General features: G+C 34.8%; 1 protein-coding gene across 6 annotated transcripts in view; it reads right to left on the minus strand.

Moving 5' to 3' along the window:
* The window catches only part of VRK2 (VRK serine/threonine kinase 2), a 106,906-nt gene that overhangs the window by 50,241 nt on the left and 33,508 nt on the right, over positions 1 to 23,157 (minus strand). For all 6 annotated transcript variants that reach the window (XM_047782027.1, XM_047782032.1, XM_047782030.1 and 3 more), the window contains 5 exons: positions 13,869 to 13,918; positions 13,091 to 13,160; positions 10,804 to 10,891; positions 8,917 to 9,022; positions 7,619 to 7,711 (listed from right to left, as the gene is read on the minus strand). In XM_047782027.1, coding sequence (XP_047637983.1) covers positions 7,619 to 7,711; positions 8,917 to 9,022; positions 10,804 to 10,891; positions 13,091 to 13,160; positions 13,869 to 13,918 — 407 coding nt within the window. The remainder of the gene's footprint in view (positions 1 to 7,618; positions 7,712 to 8,916; positions 9,023 to 10,803; positions 10,892 to 13,090; positions 13,161 to 13,868; positions 13,919 to 23,157) is intronic.

Raw genomic sequence — 23,157 nt, forward strand, 5'->3', positions numbered from 1 at the left:
ATGGTAGAGTAAAATCACACTGACAGTACAAACAAAAATGGTTTAATATTTAGGGATAAGTGTAAAAAGAAATGTGAAAAATATGAGAAAAGCTTTAACATACTCCAGAAGATAAAGATGTAAAAGCCAGTGAAATACAAAAACATTCCTTGTTGTTGAATAGAACATCTCTACATCATAAAGATGTCAGATCTTCTTTAAATTACTTTAAAAATTTAACAAAATTCCAATGAAAACACCAACAAGTATTTTTAATGAAACTAGACAACAAAATATAGAAAAATATGAATAGCAAGAATACTGAAAAAGAAAATATACAAGGCACTACTAGCCATACCAGATATTAAAATACATTACAAAGCCTCATTAATTAATGCATTAGTATGGCAATGAAGCATAAACAGACAAACCAGAAGTATTCAATAAACCCAAGTATATATGGAAATCTATTACATAAAAAAGACAGCATCTAATATCACTGAAGCAAAGATTTCTTCATAGTGTTGAAAAACTGGAAAATCATTTAGGGAAAAATAAAATTGGGTCAATATATCCTGTCATGTAAAAGAATAAACTCTAACTGAATAAGAGACTTAAATGCAAAAAATAAAATCAAATAATAAAATTGATATAAAACTTGTCTGTAGAACAAGGTTATAAACCATGACTTCCTACCTGTAGTAAACAAAAGATTGATAAATTTGACCACATTAAAACTTTTTAAATTAACCTTCTACATGGCAATGAAACATCACATGTATAATCAGAGAACAAAAGTCAAAATGGGAGAAAATATTTGCAAAATATATAGCAGATGAGTATCTAGACAAAGTTCTCAATGCTATTCAGCAGCATCTCCTTGTAAATCTATTCTAAGTTGTGTCTGATAAGCCCAAGCTCCCGATCCTTCCCACTCCCTCCCCCTCCCCCTCCCATCAGGCAGCCACAAGTCTCTTTTCCAAGTCCATGATTTTCTTTTCTAAGGAGATGTTCATTTGTGCTGGATATTAGATTCCAGTTAGAGCTAATATAATTCATATCTAAAGAACTCTTCAGGCCCACACCAAGACATATTATAATAAAAATGGCAAAATTTAAAGATAAAGAGAGGATTCTAAAGGCAGAAAGAGAAACACAAAGCATTCATTATAAGGGAACCCCCATAAGGCTATCAGCTGATTTCTCTACAGAAATACTATAGGCCAGAAGAGAGTGGCAAGATATATTCCAAGTTCTAAAAGGGAAAAATTTGCAGCCTAGAATACTCTACCCAGTGAGAATATCATTTAAAATAGAAGGAGAAATAAAGAACTTCTCCAACAAACAAAAGCTAAAAGAGCACAGCAATACTAAACCCATTCTAAAAGAAATACTGAAAAGCCTTCTCAAAATAAAAAGGAAGTAAGAGGAAATAGGATGGAGGAAGCCAAAATCGGAAAGCAATCACTTACATGAATCAGTGTACAGATCGAAAAGGAAAAAAAAGAAACTACTGTAAAAGTGACAATAAACATAAGGAACAGCAAAATGACAAACATGAAGATGTTAAAAAAGGACTTCAAAATCATAAAATGTGGGGAGGAAAGTAAGAAAATCTTGACTTTTTTTTTTTAAATAATGCATTTGAACTTATATGACTATCTGGCTAAAGCAAGCAGATATAGGAAGAGGTCATACTTAAAAAAAACAGGGCAACCACAAATCAAAACCAAATATCACATTCACAAAAACTAAAAAGAAAAGTACACAAGCATAAAATAAATGGAAATCATCCAACCAAAAAAAGAAAGGAACAAAGGAGAAAAACTTTCCTTGAAAAAGACACATATAACCATTGCAGCACTATTCACAACAGCCAAGACATGGAAACAACCTAAATGGACATCAACAGATGAATGGATTAAGAAGATGTGGTATATATACACAATGGAATACTACTCAGCCACAAAAAGAACACAACAATGCCATTTGCAGCAATATGGATGGAAATAGAGACTCTCATACTAAGTGAAGTAAGTCAAAAAGAGGAAGACAAATACCATATGATAGCACATATCTGGAATCTAATATAGGGCACAAATGAACCTTTCCTCAGAAAAGAAACTCATGGACTTGGACAACAGAATAGTGGTTGCCAAGGGGAAGAGGGAGGGAGTGGGATGGACTGGGAATCTGGGGTTAATAGATGCAAACTATTGCTTTTGGAATGGATAAGCAATGAGATCCTGCTGTATAGCACTGGGAACTATATCTAGTCACTTGTGATGCAGCATGATGGAGTATGAGGTGAGAAAATGAATATATATATATGTGCCTGGGTCACTTTGCTGTACAGTACAAATGACAGAACAGTGTAAAACAACTATAATGGAAAAAATAAAAAATATTTAAAAAGAACTCTTCAACATCAAGGGAATAAAAAAAACTCTAGAAAAATTGGCACAAGTCATGAGCAGACAATTCACAATAAATAAAAAAAAATTTAAAACCGGTCCTTTTTACTTTTGGCATTGAGGAAATACAATGGCTGGATTTACACTCCCACTGCGTTGAAAACTAAATAAAATAACTGAAAGCTGAAATAAAACCTTACTACTAGATATACCAGATATCTACTGCAATAGCTTTTTTTTTTTTTTTGTCTTTTTAGGGCTGCAACTGTTCCCAGGTGGTTGAAATGCCAGCCACCACAGCCACAGCCACAACAATGTGGGATCCAGGCCACATCTGTGACCTACACCACAGCTCACGGCAATGCTGGATCCTTAACCCACTGAGTGAGGCTAGGGATTGAACCTGCATCCTCATGGATGCTACTCAGCTCATTTCTGCTAAGCCACAATGGGAACTCCTAAATTTTTTTAAACAAATGAAACCAAGTGGTGGCAAGATGTGGAGTAACTGGAGTTATCACACTTTGCTGGTGGGAATGTATAATGGTACAATCACTCTGGAAAACAGTTTGACAATTTCTTTTAAAGTTAAACATACAGTTCCACATGATCCAGAAATTCCACACCTAGTTATTTGCCCAGGAGAAGTAAAAGCATACCTACCTAAAAACCTGTATGTGAATGTTTACAGCAACTTCAATCATAATTGTTAAAAACTGGAAACAACACAAATATCTATACAGAGGTATACAGATAAAGAAACTGTCATTTTCGATGGACTACTACCTATCATTAAAGAGGAATGAACTACTAATGAACTGCAGCACAAATAAATTTCAAAAACATTATGCTAAGTAAAGGAAGCCAGACACAAAGAGTACAAACCTACAATGCCATTTACATGACATTTCTAAAAATACATTTTTTAAAAAGGGGGCAGAAGGCATTGCCAAGGGGTAAGAGAAGGAGACTGACTGCAGAAGGGAATGAGAGAATTTTTGAGAATGACAGAAATGCTCTATGTCTTGATTGTACTGGTAGTTATACAATATACGTGTGTCAAAACACATCAAACTATACATTTAAAAGGAGGAATTTTACTGTTTGTAAATTATACTTCAAAAAAACCTCACCTTAAAAACATATGTAGACATATAAAGGCTTTTAATATATATTGCCAAATTGCCCTTCCATCAACTTAATTTCTTCTCCTACACCCATTTAATGTACATATCCACTGGCATCCTACAAGTGCCTACACCCTCACCAGCCTCAATATCGTGAAGTTACTATATTAGACTTTTCTTATTTGATAAAGTTCTTTTAAAGTGTTGACTCGCTGTTTTGATCTGCATATCTCTTAGTTTTTAGTGATGGTGAATTTTTCATCTATTTCTCAGTCGTGTTGCTTCTCTGTTCTGCCTGATCATTCATTATATTCATTGTTTTAAGAAAGAATTTGGTGTTTTTCTTATTAATATCTTAGAGGTCACTATATATCCTAAAATACTTGTCATAAATACACTTCCCACTCTTCACCTGCCTTTCATTTTTGATTTTTTAAATGTACAGATATCTTAAAATTTTAAATTTCTCAATATTTTTCTAAGATTTTGGGGGTACTTTTATCTAGAAATTTATTTCTTCGTGGATAGTTCAGTTAAATATTCAGCTAAATGTTTTCTAATTTTTTATACACTCAATTTTTAAATTTTTTAAATCTCTGCTGGTACAGTGGCTACTAGTCACATGTGGTTATTTAAATTTAAATCAATTAAAATTAAGCTTTTCCCCTAAGTTTCTTCTAGTGTATAGTTTTGACTCAATGTCTTTAATCCCTTTTGAATTTATTTGTGTTTATGGTATGAATCAAACTTCATTCTTTTGCATGTGTCTATCACATCTTCCTACCACCATTTACTGATTAACCTATCTTTGCCCCATTGAAGATTCTTGACACCCTTGTCAAAGATTAGTTGATTGTATGTGCATCATTCTCTATTCTGTTCCATTGGGCTGCGTCAGTTTTTATACCAACAGCATACTGTTTTGATAACCATAGCACTGTAATATAGTTTGAAATCAGAAGTGTGATGCCTCCAGTTTTGTTCTTTCTCAAGACTGCTTTGGCTATTGAGGATCTTTTGTGGTTCCATATAAATTTTAGGATTTTTTTTTTATTTCTGTGAAAAATGTCACTGGAATTTTGATAGAGACTGCATTGAATCTGTTTATTGCTTTGGGTAATATAGACATTTTAATAATGTTAATTCTTCCAATCCATGAGCACCTGCCTTGGCAATGATTTTTTTGCAACTGAAACCAAAAGCATAAGTAACAAAACAAAAATAAATAAGTAGGACTACACCAAACCAAAATGATTCTGCATAGCCAAGGAAACCATCAACAAAATGGAAAGGCAATTTATGGGATGGGAGAAAATATTTGCGAACTATGTATTTGATAAGAGATTAATATCCAAAGTACCCAAGAATTTATACAAATCACACACTCAAAAATACCCAATTAAAACATGAGCAAAGGACGTAAATAGGCATCTTTCCAAAGAACATATACAAATAGACAACAGGAACATGAAAAGTATTCAACATTATTGATCATTAGGGAAATAAAAAATTAAAACCACAATGAGACATCACTTCATACCCATTAGGATGGCTATTAGAGATAACAAGTGCTGGTGTGGATGTGGAGAAAAGGGAACCCTTTTTTTTTTTTTTTTGTCTTTTTGCCTTTTCTAGGGCCGATCCCACGGCATATAGAGGTTCCCAGGCTAGGGGTCTAATCGGAGCTGTAGCCACTGGCCTACGCCTGAGCCACAGCAACGTGGGATCTGAGCCACGTCTGCAACCTACACCACAGCTCACAGCAACACCGGATCCTTAACCCACTGAGAAAGGCCAGGGATCAAACCTGCAACCTCAGGGTTCCTAATTGGATTCATTAACCACTGTGCCACGACAGGAACTCCAAGAAAGGGGAACCCTTGTACACTGTTAGTGGTAATGTAAATTGGTACAGTAATTTTGGAAAATAGTATGGAGGTTCCTCAAAAAAACATTAAAAATTAAACTACCATATCATCCATCAATCCCATTTCTGGAAATAATCCAAAGGAAAAGAAATCATTATCTTGAAGAAATATCTGTACCCCCATGTTACCGTGGCATTACTAAGAACAGCTAAGATACATAAACAACTTTACTGCTAGCTGATGGATGAATGGATAAAGAAAATGATATATATACAATGTGATATATAATAATATATATTATTCAGTGATAAAAAAGAAAGAAATGTGCCACTTGCAACAACATGGATAAATCCAAAGGACTTTATGCTAAGTGAAATAAGCAAGACAGAGAGAGACAAACACTATATGACCTCACTTGTACGTGGCATATGCAAAAATGAAACTTACAGAACCAGACAGCAGTGGTGCCAGGGGCTGGGCAGTGGAAGAAATGGGGAGATATTGGTTAAAGGGTACCAACTTTTTGTTAGAAGATGAGTAAGTTCAATGGATCTAATTCCCTACCTGGTGACTATAGATAATAATACTCTATGCTCCAAATTTGCTAAAAAGTAGATCTTAAGTATTATTAGCATAAAAACAAAACAAAGCCAAAGGTAACTATGTGACATGATCAATGATTACATGATTACAGTAATCATTTCACAATATATATGTATATTAAGTCATAACTTTATATACCTTAAAAAATCATGTTTACAAACTAAATATATGCATTTTTTTGTCAATAAAGCTGGGGGGAAAGCAATGTGAAAAAATGAATTTAAATTAAGTTAAAGTCGGTTCTTCAGTCACATTTTTAAGACTATTTTTTAGAGCAGTTTTAAATTCAATTTTACCAAATTTAGAACAATTTAGGTAAAAGTGAGCATAAAGTACAAGTTCTCATATACCACCGCCCACCCTCCGATATAGCCTCCCACACAATCAACACCCCCACCCTCCAATATAGCCTCCCAAACAATCAACATTGCACACCTCAGTATTACATCTGTTACAATAAATGAACCTACACTGATATATCATTATAGCCAAAAGTTTATAGTTAACAATAAGGTTCACTTTTGGTGTGGAATATTCTATGGGTTTTGACAGCCACATAATGACATGCCCCCACGAATATTTCATTTCTCTTAAACTCTTCTGCACTTGGCCTATTCATCCCTCCCTTCCCTCTAGCAATCACTCCTGGCAATCACTGGTCTTTTTTAGTGTCTCCATAGTTTTGCCTTTTCCAAAAGTTAGATAACTGGAGTTATGGAGATTTTCACTTGGTAATACATATTTAGGTTTGCTCCATGTCATTTCATGTCTTAATTGCTCATTTCTCCTTAACATTGAGTAAAATGGTATTGCCTGGATGAACCAGAGTTTACTTATCCACTCACCTATTAAAGGATATTTTGGTTGCTTCAAGTTTTAGTAATTCTGAATAAAGCTACTATAAACATGTGTGTATAGGTATTTGCGTGGATACAAGTTTTCAACTCCTTTGGGTAAACACCAAGGAAAATAACTGCTAGGTCATATGTGAGAATATGTTCAGTTCTGTAAGAAACTCCCAACTGTCCTCCACAGTGGTCAGACCATTGTGCATCTCCACCAACAATGACTGAGAGTTCTTGTTGCTCCGCATCCTCACCAGCATTTGGTGTTGTACTACCCACATTACCAGTGCTCAATAGCCACATATGGCTAATGGCTACCATGTTGGATAGTAACATATACGATATTTCCATTATTACAGAGAACTCTTTTGGAAATGCTGCTCTCTTTAAAACTTAATTGTTTATACAGTAGAAGAGGAACTAAGGTGACAGCTTTTTTTTTTTCTTTTTTTGCCTAAATCCATCCTTTCTCTTCTTAGATTTTGATGGTTCTTTGTTTATATTTTTCAGAAATTCAAATCCCTGCTCAGCTACTTCTTAGCTATGTGTCCATTAACAAATTACTTAACCTTCCTTAGTCTCAGTTTCTTCATCCTAATCACTTATTGGTTTAGTGCTTTAAATCAGATAAGCAAGGTAAGATAAATTAAGAAAAACTACAATACTCATCACATTAAGTCTTCATTTGCAAACTCTTCTGGGTTAGAAGCATGGTTTTTGAAAGTCTCAGTATGGTACTTTGAAGATCCTTACTAAAAGCAAAAGCTTAATACTGTACCTACCCGATCTGGATTTCTGTAACCCAAAAGCAGATTTGCTGCTTTTATATCACCATGGACATATTCATTTTCATGTATATATTCCAATACATCCAACTGCAAAATGAAATATATAGGATTATACTGGTGTCTATTTAGAACTCATGATTTCTAAACACTCTGAATAGAGAATAACATGTTTTTTTTTTTTCAAATTAACAATGGCCAAGTCATGTATTTAACAATTATGCATTTATCTGTTCTAAAATTATCACGTGTGCTGGTTGCGCATCCTATGAAAAAGCTGAATAAAATGATCCTCAAATATTAAGTGTTTTAACTCCACCTCTGATGGAAAGGAAACTAAGATTCAACAATGCCTACATGCTCCTGACAGCCCAGTGGCCAAATCACACTGTGCAAAGAGGAATAACACAATAAAATCAGATATCTTAAGTGAAATAATCATGATGCCAACTCAGCAAGTATTCACCCAAGCGATAATTATAAATAAGTTTTGGGAATGCCAGAACAAAGTCCCATGGTCCATGATCACAGAGAAAGGAAATTTCCCTCTGCAGAGTAACAAAAAACACCTATGCTTCATCTTCAAAGCCCTTGAGACTTGCATGTTACCTACACCTAGTGCTCAATAAACATTTGTTGGCTGGCTAGAGGATGAATGGGAAAATTAATGAGTTCTATTTGCCACATTCCAACCTGGCATGAGTAGTTGCATTCTATCTAAAATGGAAAAAATAAAATGGAGCTTAGGCAAAGCAAACACAAACAAGATAAGATAAATATGTGGTATAAACAAAATGTGTGCATGGGTGCTATTAAGATTTCATTGCTTCTTATTTGGCAAAGTATATATTATTCATTGCCACACTAATTACTGACACCATCCCAAACTCATAATAAAAACTTTATAGTACCCCCTTATCATCACACGTGTAATATGGAAAATAATATATTTTGCCATAGTTTGCACTGTTATAAATATAACTGACAAAAGAGAGGTTATTCTTATAGCAATGCAAGCTTGTTCTGATATGTAAAACAAAGCTGTGAGGGAAAAAAAAAATTAGACTGTAGAACCAAAGCCTAATTGAGTTTGTAGTGCCAAACACAGCACATTCTGTCACTTACAGAGCCCACTGTTATCAATTTTGCCAAAATAGCATCTACTCTCAATAACTGACATTTCTAGGGCAATAATCCTTCATTCTCTGATAATTCCACAAAGGGCAACAATTTGTATGTTGTAATAAGTAAACAGTCTGAAAATGGAGCACGGAAAATAAGTCATTCCTTCTTACCATTCGGACACCTAGCTGTAGGACGGTTGACTTTTTAAAAGTACCATTCTGGTCTGAGATCTTCTGCAAATTTATTCCTAGTCTTTCCATTACCATAAATCTGTAACTATAAGAAGGAGAAATCAAAATAAGATGCAAAATAGCAATGCTGAAACTATGAATCTGAAACAATGGAAGATACCCCCAACCTAACAATGAAGAATGATGCAATTTGAACCATTAGAGAATGAACACACATTAATAATCTTGCTGTGCTTTTGCAAAAATATTCTACTATATACATACTTTGCAGTTAGTTTTCTAGGAGAAGAGCATGCTATACTGAACCACCAGTCTTAGATCGTAAAGAAAAGAAAGACAACAGCCTTTCTCAATCAGTCTTAAATTTAACTTATTTTGACTCCATTATCTTCTCACCATATGGACTTGAGAAATTGTCCATACAGAAAATTTTATTTTTTGTTTACTTGACCTGATTAAATCATATTTACTTTCTCTATATATTTATAAACATATGTTTTATGTATGTGTTTGTTTTCTAATTTGTTTTTCTTTTTTGGCTTCCACCTTGGCATGTGGGATCAAATCTGAGCCAGAGCTGCAACCTACGTATTCCACAGCTGCAGCAATGCTGGATCCTTAACCCACTGCACCTAGCTGGCATCAACACAGCTCTTCCACAGAGACAAGCTGGATCACTAACCCACTATGCCATGGTGGGAACTCCAACATACTTTTTTAAAAATGTACTTCCTTTTCTTTTCTGTTTGGGACCTCCTCCCTTCTTTTCTTCCCTTCACTTACATACCATGTTAGCCTATAGTCTGTATCTATCTATGTATATCACCACAAACACAGAGGAATTTGTCTTTGTTTTACAAAAATGCAATCTTATTATATGCACTTTTTTGTATCTTATTTTCTTAATAATATCTCATTGAAATCCTTACAAATCATCGGGTAGAACTCTAACTGATTTCCTTAATGGGTTACATAGTATTATATCATATTATGTACCATGATTTTTTTGCCCATTCAGTCCCCTATTGGCATCCCTTTACTTTGTTTCAAGATTATTGTTTGTTTATTTTGTTTTTATCTATAGCACTTAAAGACTCTATGAGCAAAGCACTGACCTCTGAGCCTATTTTCTAACCTAGGGGAAAAAAAATATTATCATCTATCTTAAAAGGCTATTGAAAAAACAAAGTGGATACCTAACAAATGACAGAATTTTTTTCTTTTTTAAAATCACTATTAATGAATTATTTATATGTGACCACTAGCCATGTCTGGTTGAGTTTAAAAATATTTCTACAAATTCTTTGTTGTGTCTCTTCCAAAGAGAGGAACCTTAACTATTTCTCCTTTCTTGAATATGGGGTAGACTTAGTGACTTGCTTCTAGCAAAGAGAATATAGTAGAAATGATGGTATATCACATCTTAGATAATAAAAGGATAGCAACTTTCTTCTTGGATGCTCTTGTACATCTCTTTCTCCCTCTCTCTTTCAATTAACTGCTCTATGGGAAGCCAAATGCCATGTCTTTCTGATGCTTAGGCAGCCTATGGAGAGACCTGTTTGGTGAGAAAGAGAAGTTTGCCAACAATCACATGAGTTATCGTGAAAGCAGATCCTTCCCCAGTTGAATCTTGAGATGACTGTAGCCAAAAAAACATCTGACTACATCCTCATGAGAAGTTCTGAGCCAGAATCATCTAAGGAAGCCATTCATACATAGATAACCAACCCACAGAAACTAGGATAATATTAGTTTGTCATTATAAACCACTGCATTTTAGGTAGTTATATAGCAACAAATAACTAACAGACCACATATAAACAGTTATATGACAATATTTTGATTATAATAATTCCATTTTACCTTCTTCCCTTGAATTCAGTAATACCAGATCCATAAAACAGAGGAATTCCTAAATAATCAAGCTGTTTGAGTTTTATCCATTTTTTGACTGCAAAGACAAATTTAACAGGAAAAAAAGATTTACTTTTTCAGAAAGATATTTCTTACATTTGCATAGGTGCTTAAACTTCTTCAGCTAACCTAAATGGAAATTTTTTTTTCTTTTTAGGGCCACACTTGCGGCATATGGAAGCTCCCAGGCTAGGGGTCAAATTGGAGCTACAGCTGCCGGTCTACACCACAGCCATAGAAACTACAGGATCCAAGCCATGCCTGAAACTCATACCTCAACTCAAGGCAATGTCGGATCCCAGACCCACTGAGCGAGGCCAGGAATCAAACCTGCATCCTTGTAGATACTGGTTGGATTCATTTCCACTGGAAGGAAACAATGGGAACTCTCCCTAGATAGAAATTAGACCTTCCTGGAAACATTTTCAAAAAATAAAATATATCTAGTTAATAGTTTCAAATGCTGTATTTGTCAATATAATTAATATAAAACATATACAGATTTCTTTCTCTTTTTTGTCTTTTTGTCTTTTTGTCTTTTTTAGGGCTGCACTCACAGCATATGGAGGTTTCCAGGCTAGGGGTCTCATCGGAGCTGTAGTCACCGGCCAATGCCACAGCCACAGCAACATCAGATCCAAGCTGAGTCTGCGACCTACACCACAGCTCACTGCAACAATGGATCTTTAACCCACCGAGGGAGGCCAGGGATCGAACCTGCAACCTCAGGGTTTCTAGTCGGATTTGTTTCTGCTGAACCATGATGGGAACGCCCAAATTTCTAACATTTAAATTTTTTAAATTAAATCAGTTATAACCAAAACAAAAATGGTCATAGTCATAAAATGCATTGATATAATTTACGCAAATGTTTCTATTCATTAAAAGAGCCATTCCCTTATATGCTTGTTAAATTTTTAAATATAAAATATGTTAACTACCAAAGGATCAGTAGAAAGATTGATCTTCCCCATTACTAAAAATCTAAAAGCACAGAAAAGAACAAAAAAAAAGTAAAGAAATTGGCCAGAAAAATCATCTTACTCTGAAATTATGCTATATAGAAACTGATTAAATTTTGTTTAAAAAAAAATCAAATTCACTTAAATAATCAGGTAGCTTATTTAATTTTTCACTTTTCTACCATATATGCTTAATGTTTAAGACAGCTCTACTGATAAACAATGAAGTTTAATGGATTCTATTTGTCACCCTGACATAGTTTAAGCAGTTAGTAAAGACTACAGTCTTAATGTTTAGAAAGTTTTATTAAAGAAAGCAAAGTTAATTATTGAGGTTAGACTCATCATTCTTTTTCCTAAACACAATGTAAAGGACCTTGACTATATAGTCATTACTCATATCAAAGTCCTTGAAGCTTTACTTAGCATCTATATCATACAGTATTTATAAAATGTATTTATTCTTCTTAGTTCTGCTCATATTTATTTAACATTCAAATCCTCTGATAGTGCTTACATCTGATATCCAGCTCCCAATTAATTTCCCAACATTCAAGTTTTTAAATTTTTAACTTATTTCCTAAATCATCTTAATGTTTAATCATTTCCACACACATTACCCTAATCTATTCTATGGTCATTCCTTTTGTTTATAATCTACTGCCATTTTAATGTTTTTTCCTTTTTTTTTTCCTTAGGGTTGCACCTGCAGAATATGGAAGTTCACAAGCTAGGAGTCAAATTGGAGCTGCAGCTACCAGCCTACACCATAGCCACACCAACATAGGATCTAAACTGTGTCTGCAACCTACACCAAAGCTCATGGCAACACCGGATCCTTAACTCACTGAGCAAGGGTAGGGATCAAACCTTCATACTCACAGATACTAGTCAGGTTCGTTACTGCTGAGCCACAATGGGAACTCCTAATGTTTTATCTCATATTATTCCTATCCAAATGGTTTTTTTTTTTGTGGTAGAAACAATTATATTCTGCTATCTTTTATACCTAGAAAACTCTTGGTAAATTAGATCAATACCATTTTGTATAAAGTAATAGAAATTACTTTGACTTGAAATATATGACATATGTATACAATATCAAGATTTGTATACCATCTCTCCTGTGTTCATATAATAGTTAACTGTGTCATTTTACAATAAAGATTTATAATGGAAAAGAAGTTTCCAGAGGGCCAAAAAAAGACAAAAATATTAACACCCACTTTGGCAAATATATATATGGAAGTAGCTTACTTTCCTAATTTACTTACTATTGTCTTTTTTTGCAGCTCTTTGATAAAATTTAAGCTCTGAAAATAATGGGCCATTTTCTTGATATTCCTGTACAAGAAAACAATTCATTTTATTAGAAAAATTTTAAAGGTGGTATTTGTGTGAAAATATGAGTGTACCTATGTAATACATAATAGTTCTTGAATCATTTATCAAAAAACACAGGCACCAGATTTCCACAAAGAATCTCAAAAAAGCACTAAATAAACTTGAAGAATCTTATTGTTAATTTAACATATTGTAATGCTATCTCTACACAGTCTTACACATCAAAGCCATCTTCTTATGGAAAGAATTAAAAGCGCTGAGAATTGTACACATACATAGACACACTTAAGGTGTCCAACATGTACAACAGATTAGATACACTGCAAACTACCGTGTGGTTCCTTCACACAAAATACTTATACTGAGTGTCTACTGTTTCTCACTCATTCTGCTAGGCACAGGGGATACAAATAAAAATAAAACCTCTTCTCTGCCTTTAAGAACTCTACCATCTGAGCAGAGAGGGAAGGAGAGGGAAAAGACAAACAACTAGATAAGACAGAAGGATGATAAATGTCAACAGAGAAGAACAAAAAATGTTCCAATCTTTACGTATTAATAATGTAAAGGTATATCATAGTATTAAGTGTACTGATAAGTAAATTTGTGAAAACTAAGGTGAGAAACATTTTTACAAGAATAAAATGAATAAAACAGAAAATTAAAAGTCAAATATACACACAGTACAAACTTAAGAGCAATACTTACCACCTTTATTACATGTTTTGCATCTTTATCTGGTTCACTTGCGGAGAAAGCTGCAGAACAAAAGATAGTGAGGAAAAAAATACTTGTTCACAATTACCAAAAGCTTACTATACATCCCAAACACTGTACTAAGAACCTCTTAGGATAGGTATCTTCATTTTACACAAGGTCCCTCTAAGGTTTAACAAGTTGGATAATTTGCTAAGTAGTAGCAGATTGGGGATTTGAAACTCAAATCTGACACCACAGCCCACACTCTCTACCATGAACCATTTTCAAATGTTCAAACATAGAAACCAGTAGATTATATTAATCATATAGATCCCAATAGTGGAGAAACTATTTTCTAGCATTAAACTCAATAAATGATATATAGTAAAGTCCATCGATTCAGTTTTGCTAAATTAAAATCTATGATAATTCAGAAAGAAAATTGGTTCATTTTAAGTAGAAAGCTCAAAACAATTTCTACTTGGCAAAATTCTAAAATAAATCAAGTTAGAAAGAGAATAAAGTCTTTTGAAAACATCTCCTGAGCCTAGAAATCAATTATTCCTAAATTAAAGAATATACATCTCATAACATAAGCTCATTAATTTCAAGTTATCTTCATTTTATTATTTACTATTTGCATTTTATTTTATTTGTCTTTTCGTCTTTTCTAGGGCTGCGCCCGTGGCACATGGAGGTTCCCAGGCTTGGGGTCAAATCAGAGCTGTTGCTGCGGGCCTATGCCCGAGCCACAGCAACACGGGATCTGAGCTGCGTCTGTGACCCACACCACAGCTCACGGCAATGCCGGATCCTTAACCCACTGAGCAAGGCCAGGGATCAAACCCACAACCTCATGGCTCCTAGTCGTATTCATTAACCACTGAGCCAGGACAGGAACTCCTACTATGTGCATTTTAGATGCAGTAATTCAACTTGATTCTCCTGTACAAATTTTTTAATCAAATCAATCATTTCATTGACATTATCTAAATTATTAAAATATTTTTTCTTTGTTCTCAAATCTTTATAAGAGAAGCTGATATTTATATTTACTTGTATTGTAAAGGTCTAGAATTCTGTCATTCATCTATTCACTCTTCATCTATTCCTTTATTCATTCAGCTAACCCATATTCATTTATCAAGAGGCTAGCACATGCAAGGCCCTGTGTTAAGTGTTAGGATGATGTTTAAAGGAAAAAAAGTCAAGCTAGTATTGACCACGGCACTTAGCTTGAGAATAAGATAAAATTCTTCAGGTATATTTTAAGTATATTTATCAAAACAGTATGTCCTCTTATTACTGCCACTATAATTTTTCCTTTTCTCCTAATTCTATTATATTTTCTCCATTAATTCACTGAATAGATGTAATAAATATATTATAAATTTAGTAAAGTATATAAATTCTACTTAACTCATGCACAATTTTCTTAAGCAATCTCCAAAACTTTTGATGTTAGCAATGCTATAAGACAGATGACGAAATCAATTTCAGTTGATATTAGATATAAATTGTGAACCAAAATCTCTTTACAGTAACAAAGGAACTAAACTTATTTATGTCAATTAAAGTTTTCTCGAGTTTCCGTCATGGCTCAGTGGCAACGAACCCGACTAATACCCATGAGAATGCGGGTTCAATCCCTGGCCTTGCCCATTGGGTTGAGGATCTGGCATTGCTGTGAGCTACGGTATAGGTCTCAGATGTGGCTCAGATCCCACATTGCTGTGACGGTGGTGCAGGTCAAAAGCTGCAGCTCCGATTTGACACCTAGCCTGGAAACCTCCATATGCCTTGGGTGTGGCCCTAAAAAGAAAAAAAAAATTATTTTCCTGGTTACTCATAAAAGTCATTTTATTTTCACCCATGAAACAGTCTCAAGGGAACTGCAGGAGGAATGAATTATGAATACCTTGGAAGGATAAAACTAAAGAAAGCATATAAAGACAAAGGGGCCCAGTCCTAGTAAAGAAAAAAACAATGAGAAAAGCCCTTCCTCCCACCCCATGGCAAACTATTTTTACCAGTTTTTCCCCAAGGCTGGGGAAAAACTGTTCTGCCCTAACCCCAGTCTACTCAGTACAGCACCGACTACAGATAGTAATCTTTGATTCCTAAGGTAGAGGCTGGTAGAAACTTCCTGCTTCTTGTCTGAAAGCAAGTGGCTAGAGCAGCAAATAAATCTTTAAATCCAATGGAATGTAAAAAAACAGAAAAGCACAAAAGGAAAATGAGGGTTTCAACTAGATAAATAACTATGTTGCAAATGGGAAAAAAGACATCCAACCAGTCCAATGTCCTACTCCTTGCTCATTTCGATCAGTGTATCTTTACCACTTTATAATCTGAATCTTCCTTTCATACTATTTCACATGAACATAATCATCAGCTGACATAGACTTGAAACATCCTCAACTCTTGTCATTTGGTAGACACACAAGAATCTCTATAAACTTTCGGAGTTCCCGTCGTGGCGCAGTGGTTAACGAATCCGACTAGGAACCATGAGGTTGCGGGTTCAGTCCCTGCCCTTGCTCAGTGGGTTAACGATCCGGCGTTGCCGTGAGCTGTGGTGTAGGTTGCAGACGCGACTCAGATCCCGCGTTGCTGTGGCTCTGGCGTAGGCCGGTGGCTACAGCTCCGATTCGACCCCTGGCCTGGGAACCTCCATATGCCGCGGGAGCGGCCCAAAAAATAGCAACAACAACAACAACAACAACAACAAAAAGACAAAAGACAAAAAAAAAAAGAATCTCTATAAACTTTCAAGCCAGATTATATTGGAGGCCCTAAATCCAAAATCAATTGACTAGAAAGCTCTTGGAGATGAATGCTGAACAAACAAATTGTCTTGATTATGATGGAGGTCTCTTTACAGTAATCAATCAGTTAATTAAACAAATATTTATTTTTTACTGTAAGCTAAATCATGTTCTAGCTAGTGAAATTAAATGATGATGGAAAATATACATGGTATCTGCTTTCATAGTCTAACAGAGAAATCAGACATTCATCACATACAGGAGTGTAAAAATGTAACTGCAATAAATGTTAAAGGGAGAGGTACTATAAGAATGTATAATTTAATCTACATAAAAGGAATGCTTGAGTAAGAATAGTTGGAGAGGTGGTGAAGGGCAAGATGAAAATCTAACTAATAATTTCAGTCCATGAAAAGTTTCAAAAGCTTGAGGTACAGCTGTAGGAAGGAAACACATAATAAGATTGATATTCTGAACAGATCACTACACTAAAATGTACAGAACAGACTGAAGAGAACCAGAGTAGACACTGACACATGTGTAAGGATCTAATCTTGATAGATAAGAGAAGAAAGGACTATAGATTGGACTAGAGAATCAATGGCAGATTTAAAAAAAAAAAAAAAAAAGACCAATCCCAGAGATTACAGAAGGTGAAACTGATATGACTTGACCATGGAGGGAAAGGGATCTACTTTGGTAGGTTACAGCTAACTGATCTATTGGGGGTTGGGAAGAATGATCAATCATAGTATTGAAAGTACAGTGGTCTCACAGCTTCATTTAAATTCCTGATGAGAGGTCTGAAGACCCAATAAGGAATGCATTATACATATATATGACATTTGTCTTCCTAGCATTTATTCTCTATTCATTGAAAAAACTCATTTGATTTTTCCTTTGAGGAACCAACCCTCTCACTATCCATGCAGACCTAAAAGGGCTGCCTGTCACAGTGTGCCCTCCCTTGCATTTGAGAGTTGAGTGCATGACCAAGCCTGGCTAACTGGAAGGTACAAGCCCACTGGCCACAGTAGCCAGTTCAGAAAGGGCAAAGTGCTCCAACTAGATGTAACAGTCTTTCTTAGTATTTGACATTAAAATGCTAAGCAACACAAGACAGACCATAAACTATAAGAGGAAACCTTAATCCTAGAAATAGCAGTGATCGTTTTCCTCAGGTTAATGGAAAATAAAGCCTGAGAATAAAATCACAGAACTGAGGAAAGCAGGATTAAGGCAGGGAAAGAAAAAGGGCCCTAGTGACAGTGCATAAACCCAATTGCAACCTTGATGCCCACACCTAAAGCCAGAAAGGCTGCAAACTTCAGTTACAAGAGTTAATAAACCTACCTTTTGCTTGAATTCATTTGAGTTTTTGACACTGGCAATCAAAGACTTACACAGACAGCAAATGGAAAATGATAATATTATGTCACCTAGTAAAGAATGTCAACAGACTAGTACACTAGATAAACCAAAAACTTCTCTCTATAAATAGGATGCTGAATAAAATAAGTCAAACATTCTTATTAATGTAGAATTGATTTGTTAAGAGGAGAAAGAAGAAGAAGGAGAATGGGGCAATGAACACAAAGACAGAGTGACTTAGGAACTAGAGGGAAATGTGCATGAGCATTGAGATTCCAGGCCATGCTGCAGCCTTGGGAGAGACTATCTAGTCTGTGCAACCAAGGATATGAGTGTTAAAATCCTCTTGGGAAACGGACAAGTCCTTGGGCCTGGAAGATATAGAAATGAAATGTTAAAATGGACACATAAAGTCAGAATTTTAAAAGTGCTACATTCTCAGTAGTGTGGAATATTAAAGAGAGAAAGAAATAGGGAAAGGAGAGCAGAAAAAAGGAAGGAGGAAAAAATGATCAAGAGAGAAGGAGGGAGGAAAAGGAGGGAAGAAAAGAAACAGGAAGGAGAGAGGGAGGGAGAGGAGGAAGAAAGGATGAGAGGGGAAGGGAGAGAAAGAATCCACCACCAAAGAAAAAAAGAAGTAAAAACAAACAAACTAAAACAAAACAAATCAAACCTGTCTTGGCCTAGACCCTAAGTATAAGGAAGAGCAGTGTCTTCTGATAATTAAATATCCCAAAGTGGCCTTCAAGAATTTAAGGCTCAGAGAATGTTTTGCCTATGTTCTACTCTAGGAGTTTGATGGTGTCTTGTCTTATATTTAAGTCATTCAGCCATTTTGAGTTTATTTTCCTGCATGGTGTGAAGGTGTCTTCTAGTTTCACTGATATGCATGCAGCCGTCCAGGTTTCCCAGCAATGCTTGCTGAAAAGACTGTCTTTTTCCCATTTTATGTTCTTGCCTACTTTGTCAAAGATTAATTGACCATAGGTGTCTGGGTTTATTTCTGCATTCTCTATTCTGTTCCATAGGTCTGTTTGTCTGATTTGGTACCAGTACCACACTGTCTTGATGACTGTGGCTTGGTAATATTGCCTGAAGTCTGGAAGTGTTATGCCTCCTGCTTGGTTTTTGTTCCTCAGAATTGCTTTGGCAATTCTGGGTCTTTTGTGGTTCCATATAAATTTTTGGATTGTTTTTTCTAGTTCTGTGAGAAATGTCATGGGTAATTTGGTATGGATTGCATTGAATCTGTAGATTGCTTTGGGGAGTATGGCCATTTTTATAATATTAATTTTTCCAACCCATGAGTATGGAATAGCTTTCCATTTCTTTACATCTTCTCTAATTTCCTTGATTAATGTTTTATAGTTCTTGGCATATAAGTCCTTTACCTCCTTGGTCAGGTTTATTTCTATGTATTTGATTTTTTGGCGTGCAATTTTAAAAGGTATTATATTTTTGTATTCCCTTTCTAATATTTCATTGTTAGTATACAGAAATGCGACTGATTACTGAATGTTAATCTTATATCCTGCTACTTTGCTGAATTTGTTGATCAGTTCAAGTAGTTTTGGGGTTGAGTCCTTAGGATTTTCTATGTATAGAATCATGTCATCTGCATACAGTGACAGGTTTACCTCTTCTCTTCCTATATGGATGCCTTTTATTTCTTTTGTTTGTCTGATTGCTGTGGCTAGGACTTCCAATACTATGTTGAGTAAGAGTGGTGAGAGTGGGCATCCTTGTCTTGCTCCAGAGTTTAGTGGGAAGGCTTTCAGTTTTTCCCCTTTGAGTATTATATTTGCTGTGTGTTTGTCATAAATAGCTTTAATTATATTAAGGTATGTTCCCTCTATACCCACCTTGGTAAGAGATTTGAACATGAATGGATTTTGTACTTTGTCAAATGCTTTCTCTGCATCTATTGAGATGATCATGTGGTTTTTGACTTTTCTTTTGTTAATGTGGTATATGACACTGATTGATTCGCGTATGTTGAACCATCCTTGTGCACCTGGGGTGAATCCTGCCTGGTCGTGGTGTATGATCTTTTTTATACGTTGTTGGACTCGGTTGGCTAAAATTTTGTTGAGAATTTTTGCATCAATATGCATCAAAGATATCAACCTCATGAATATTTTCTCAGGTCAGTCTCCCAAAGCAACAGAAATAAGAGCAAAAATAAACCAATGGGACCTCATCAAACTGACAAGCTTTTGCACAGCAAAGGAAACCAAAAAGAAAACAGAAAGACAACTTACACAATGGGAGAAAATCATTTCAAATGATGCAACTGACAAGGGCTTAATCTCTAGAATATACAAGCAACTTATACAACTCAACAGCAAAAAAGCCAACAACCCAATTGAAAAATGGGCAAAAGACCTGAATAGACATTTTTCCAAGGAAGATGTACAGATGGCCAACAAGCACATGAAACAATGCTCAACATCCCTGATTATTAGAGAAATGCAAATCAAAAGTACCACAAGATACCACCTCGCACCAATAAGAATGGCTATTATTAATAAGTCCACAAATAACATGGATGGAACTAGAGACTCTCATACTGAGTGAAGTAAGTCAGAAAGAGAAAGACAAATACCATGATATAACTTATATCGGGAATCTAATATAAGGCACAGATGAACCTTTCCACAGAAAAGAAAATCATGGACTTTCAGAATAGACTTCTGGTTGACAAGAGGGAGGGGAAGGGAGTGGGGTGGTTGGGGAGCTTGGGGTTAATAGATACAAACTGTTGCCTTTGGAATGGATTAGCAATGAGATCCTGCTATGTAGCACTGGGAACTATGTTTAGTCACTTATGATGGAGCATGATAATCTTTGAAAATAGAATGTGTACAGGTATGTGTAACTGGGTCACCTCGCTGTGCATACGAAAAAAATTTTATTGGGGAAATAACTATTATAAAAATAATAAATAAATAAATAAAAGAATTTAAGGCTCAAATTACACCACAATGTGGTATAGATACTCAAAGCCAGTGATAACCCGGAGTAAAAAAAACTAATTTCCTTCAACGGAAACACTGGGCCCACAGGATTACCAGAGATAAACTGTGGCTAAAGATGAGTTAATGATCCAAAATTACACAACAGGAGAAAAACAAAAGGAATAAACCCCAAGAAATTTAAACCTCCCACATAGATTGACTATCTGCTTAACAGTTACTAAGAAAGGTATCAATAACATAAGAAATAATGTGAAAGGCAATGTGAAGACAACTAAACTAATTGGTTGTTATTCAAAAAGCAACAGAGATCTGAGATACTGACCAAGAACATGGAATGCACTAAGAAATTCAAGTGGAAATCTGGGAATAAGGTTGAATTTGGAATAGCCAACTAGTGAAAATTAACCAAAATGTCTATCTTCAGTAGAATGTTTAATAAATTGCATTACAGTCATAGTAGGCAATACATTGCAACAAAGAAAATGAATGAAATACACACTGTAGCAATATAGATATATCTTTAAGACATAATGTTAACTGAAAGAAACCATATAAAACAGAATGCATACTTGTGATTCTTTATCTGTTTAGATTTAAAACTCACAAATTACATTTATTCTGGGATACATATATACAAACTATAATAACAAGTAGTAAAATAAAAGTCATGAATAGTCTAGGAAATGTTACTACTACAAGGGAGGAAAGAGGTGTACTGGTTATGTTATGATATACTATATGCTTGACATGAATAGGGATTGTGAGTGTTCTGAGTTACACTTTTTTGACAAAATATGTTTATGCTGTGTGCACTTTTGTTTATATTAATACATGTTTTATATATATATATAATCATTAATATTTAAAAACATACAGAAAAAAGGTAGATTAGAGAACTAGTGAACTGGATTAAATCTAAGGAAATAATCCAGAGTTCAATTAACAGAGATAAAGAGATATAAAATATGAAAAATAGATTATGAAATACTCTAAGGGAAAATGTAACAGAAAAACAATTTCCTAACCAAAGTTCTAGAGCCAGTGACTAGCAAGAATGGAAGATAGGCACCTTTAAATAAATAATGTCTGATAAGTTTCCAATATTGACAGAAGTCATGAATCCTCAAATTTAAGAATCACAAGTGTGCAACAAGATAAACAGTGAATTTGTACTTCCCTGACCATAGTCAAACTAGAGGACATTAATGACAAAGTTCTAACAAGCAGCTCAATAGGAAATTAGATTGTATATGAAAGATGAAGTAACAACAGACTTCTCAATAGCAACAAGGGAATCAGAAAACAACTGAAGACTATCATGTTCATATGTTGAGTGGAAATAATAATCAATCTAGAACAGGGTGCACTGAAAACATGGACAAACATAATGTACAAGATAGGAGTATGGTGACTAGAATTAAAGTATTGTAAAGTCCAAATATTTACCCAGGAGAAAAGGAGAGAACCTGATTAGCTTCATAGTTGGTTAAATCAAGAGAGTGAACTGAGAATTTCCTTATGGCACAGCGGGTTAAAGACTCAGCATTGTCAATGCAGAAACTTGAGTTGCTGCTTTGGTGCACGTTCAATCCCTGACCCGGGAACTTTCACATTACATGCCAAAAGACGAAGAAGAAAAAAACAGAAAAACAAAAACAAAGAGAGAAAGAGGACACTGAGAGGTTACTATAACCACTAAAATAATAGAAATAAAATCTATTAACTTCAAAATCAGTAGAGGAAAAAGACAATAAAGAAAACCTTAAAAACTCTAACAGAAGACAGGAAAAGAACAGATTAAAAAAAAAAAGAAGAGGTAAGGCAAATAGTAAAAAGAAAATATGATAATAAAAATAAACTAAATACTTAAAGTATATACATTTTTTCATATTTTAATATCTCTGAAATTTGATGCATCTTCTAAGTGACAACATCTCACAGTTGCTGTCAACAGTTACTACAGTCGTCATTGCCTGTGCAGATACAAACTCAGTCCCAGGTGTCTATTTTCCTTCACTACACTTCAACTGAATCATGTACATTGCTGGTAGAATTCCACATTAAGTTTGTCATTTGCAATGATTTGTGTATGCAGAAAAATTAACTATTTAACCAGGCCAAAACAGAGGAGCGGAGCATAAATTTTATATTAGTGGAAAACCTAGTCATTAGATATGACTG

This window comes from Phacochoerus africanus, chromosome 5, assembly GCF_016906955.1.
Source record: "Phacochoerus africanus isolate WHEZ1 chromosome 5, ROS_Pafr_v1, whole genome shotgun sequence".
Lineage (NCBI taxonomy): Eukaryota > Metazoa > Chordata > Mammalia > Artiodactyla > Suidae > Phacochoerus > Phacochoerus africanus.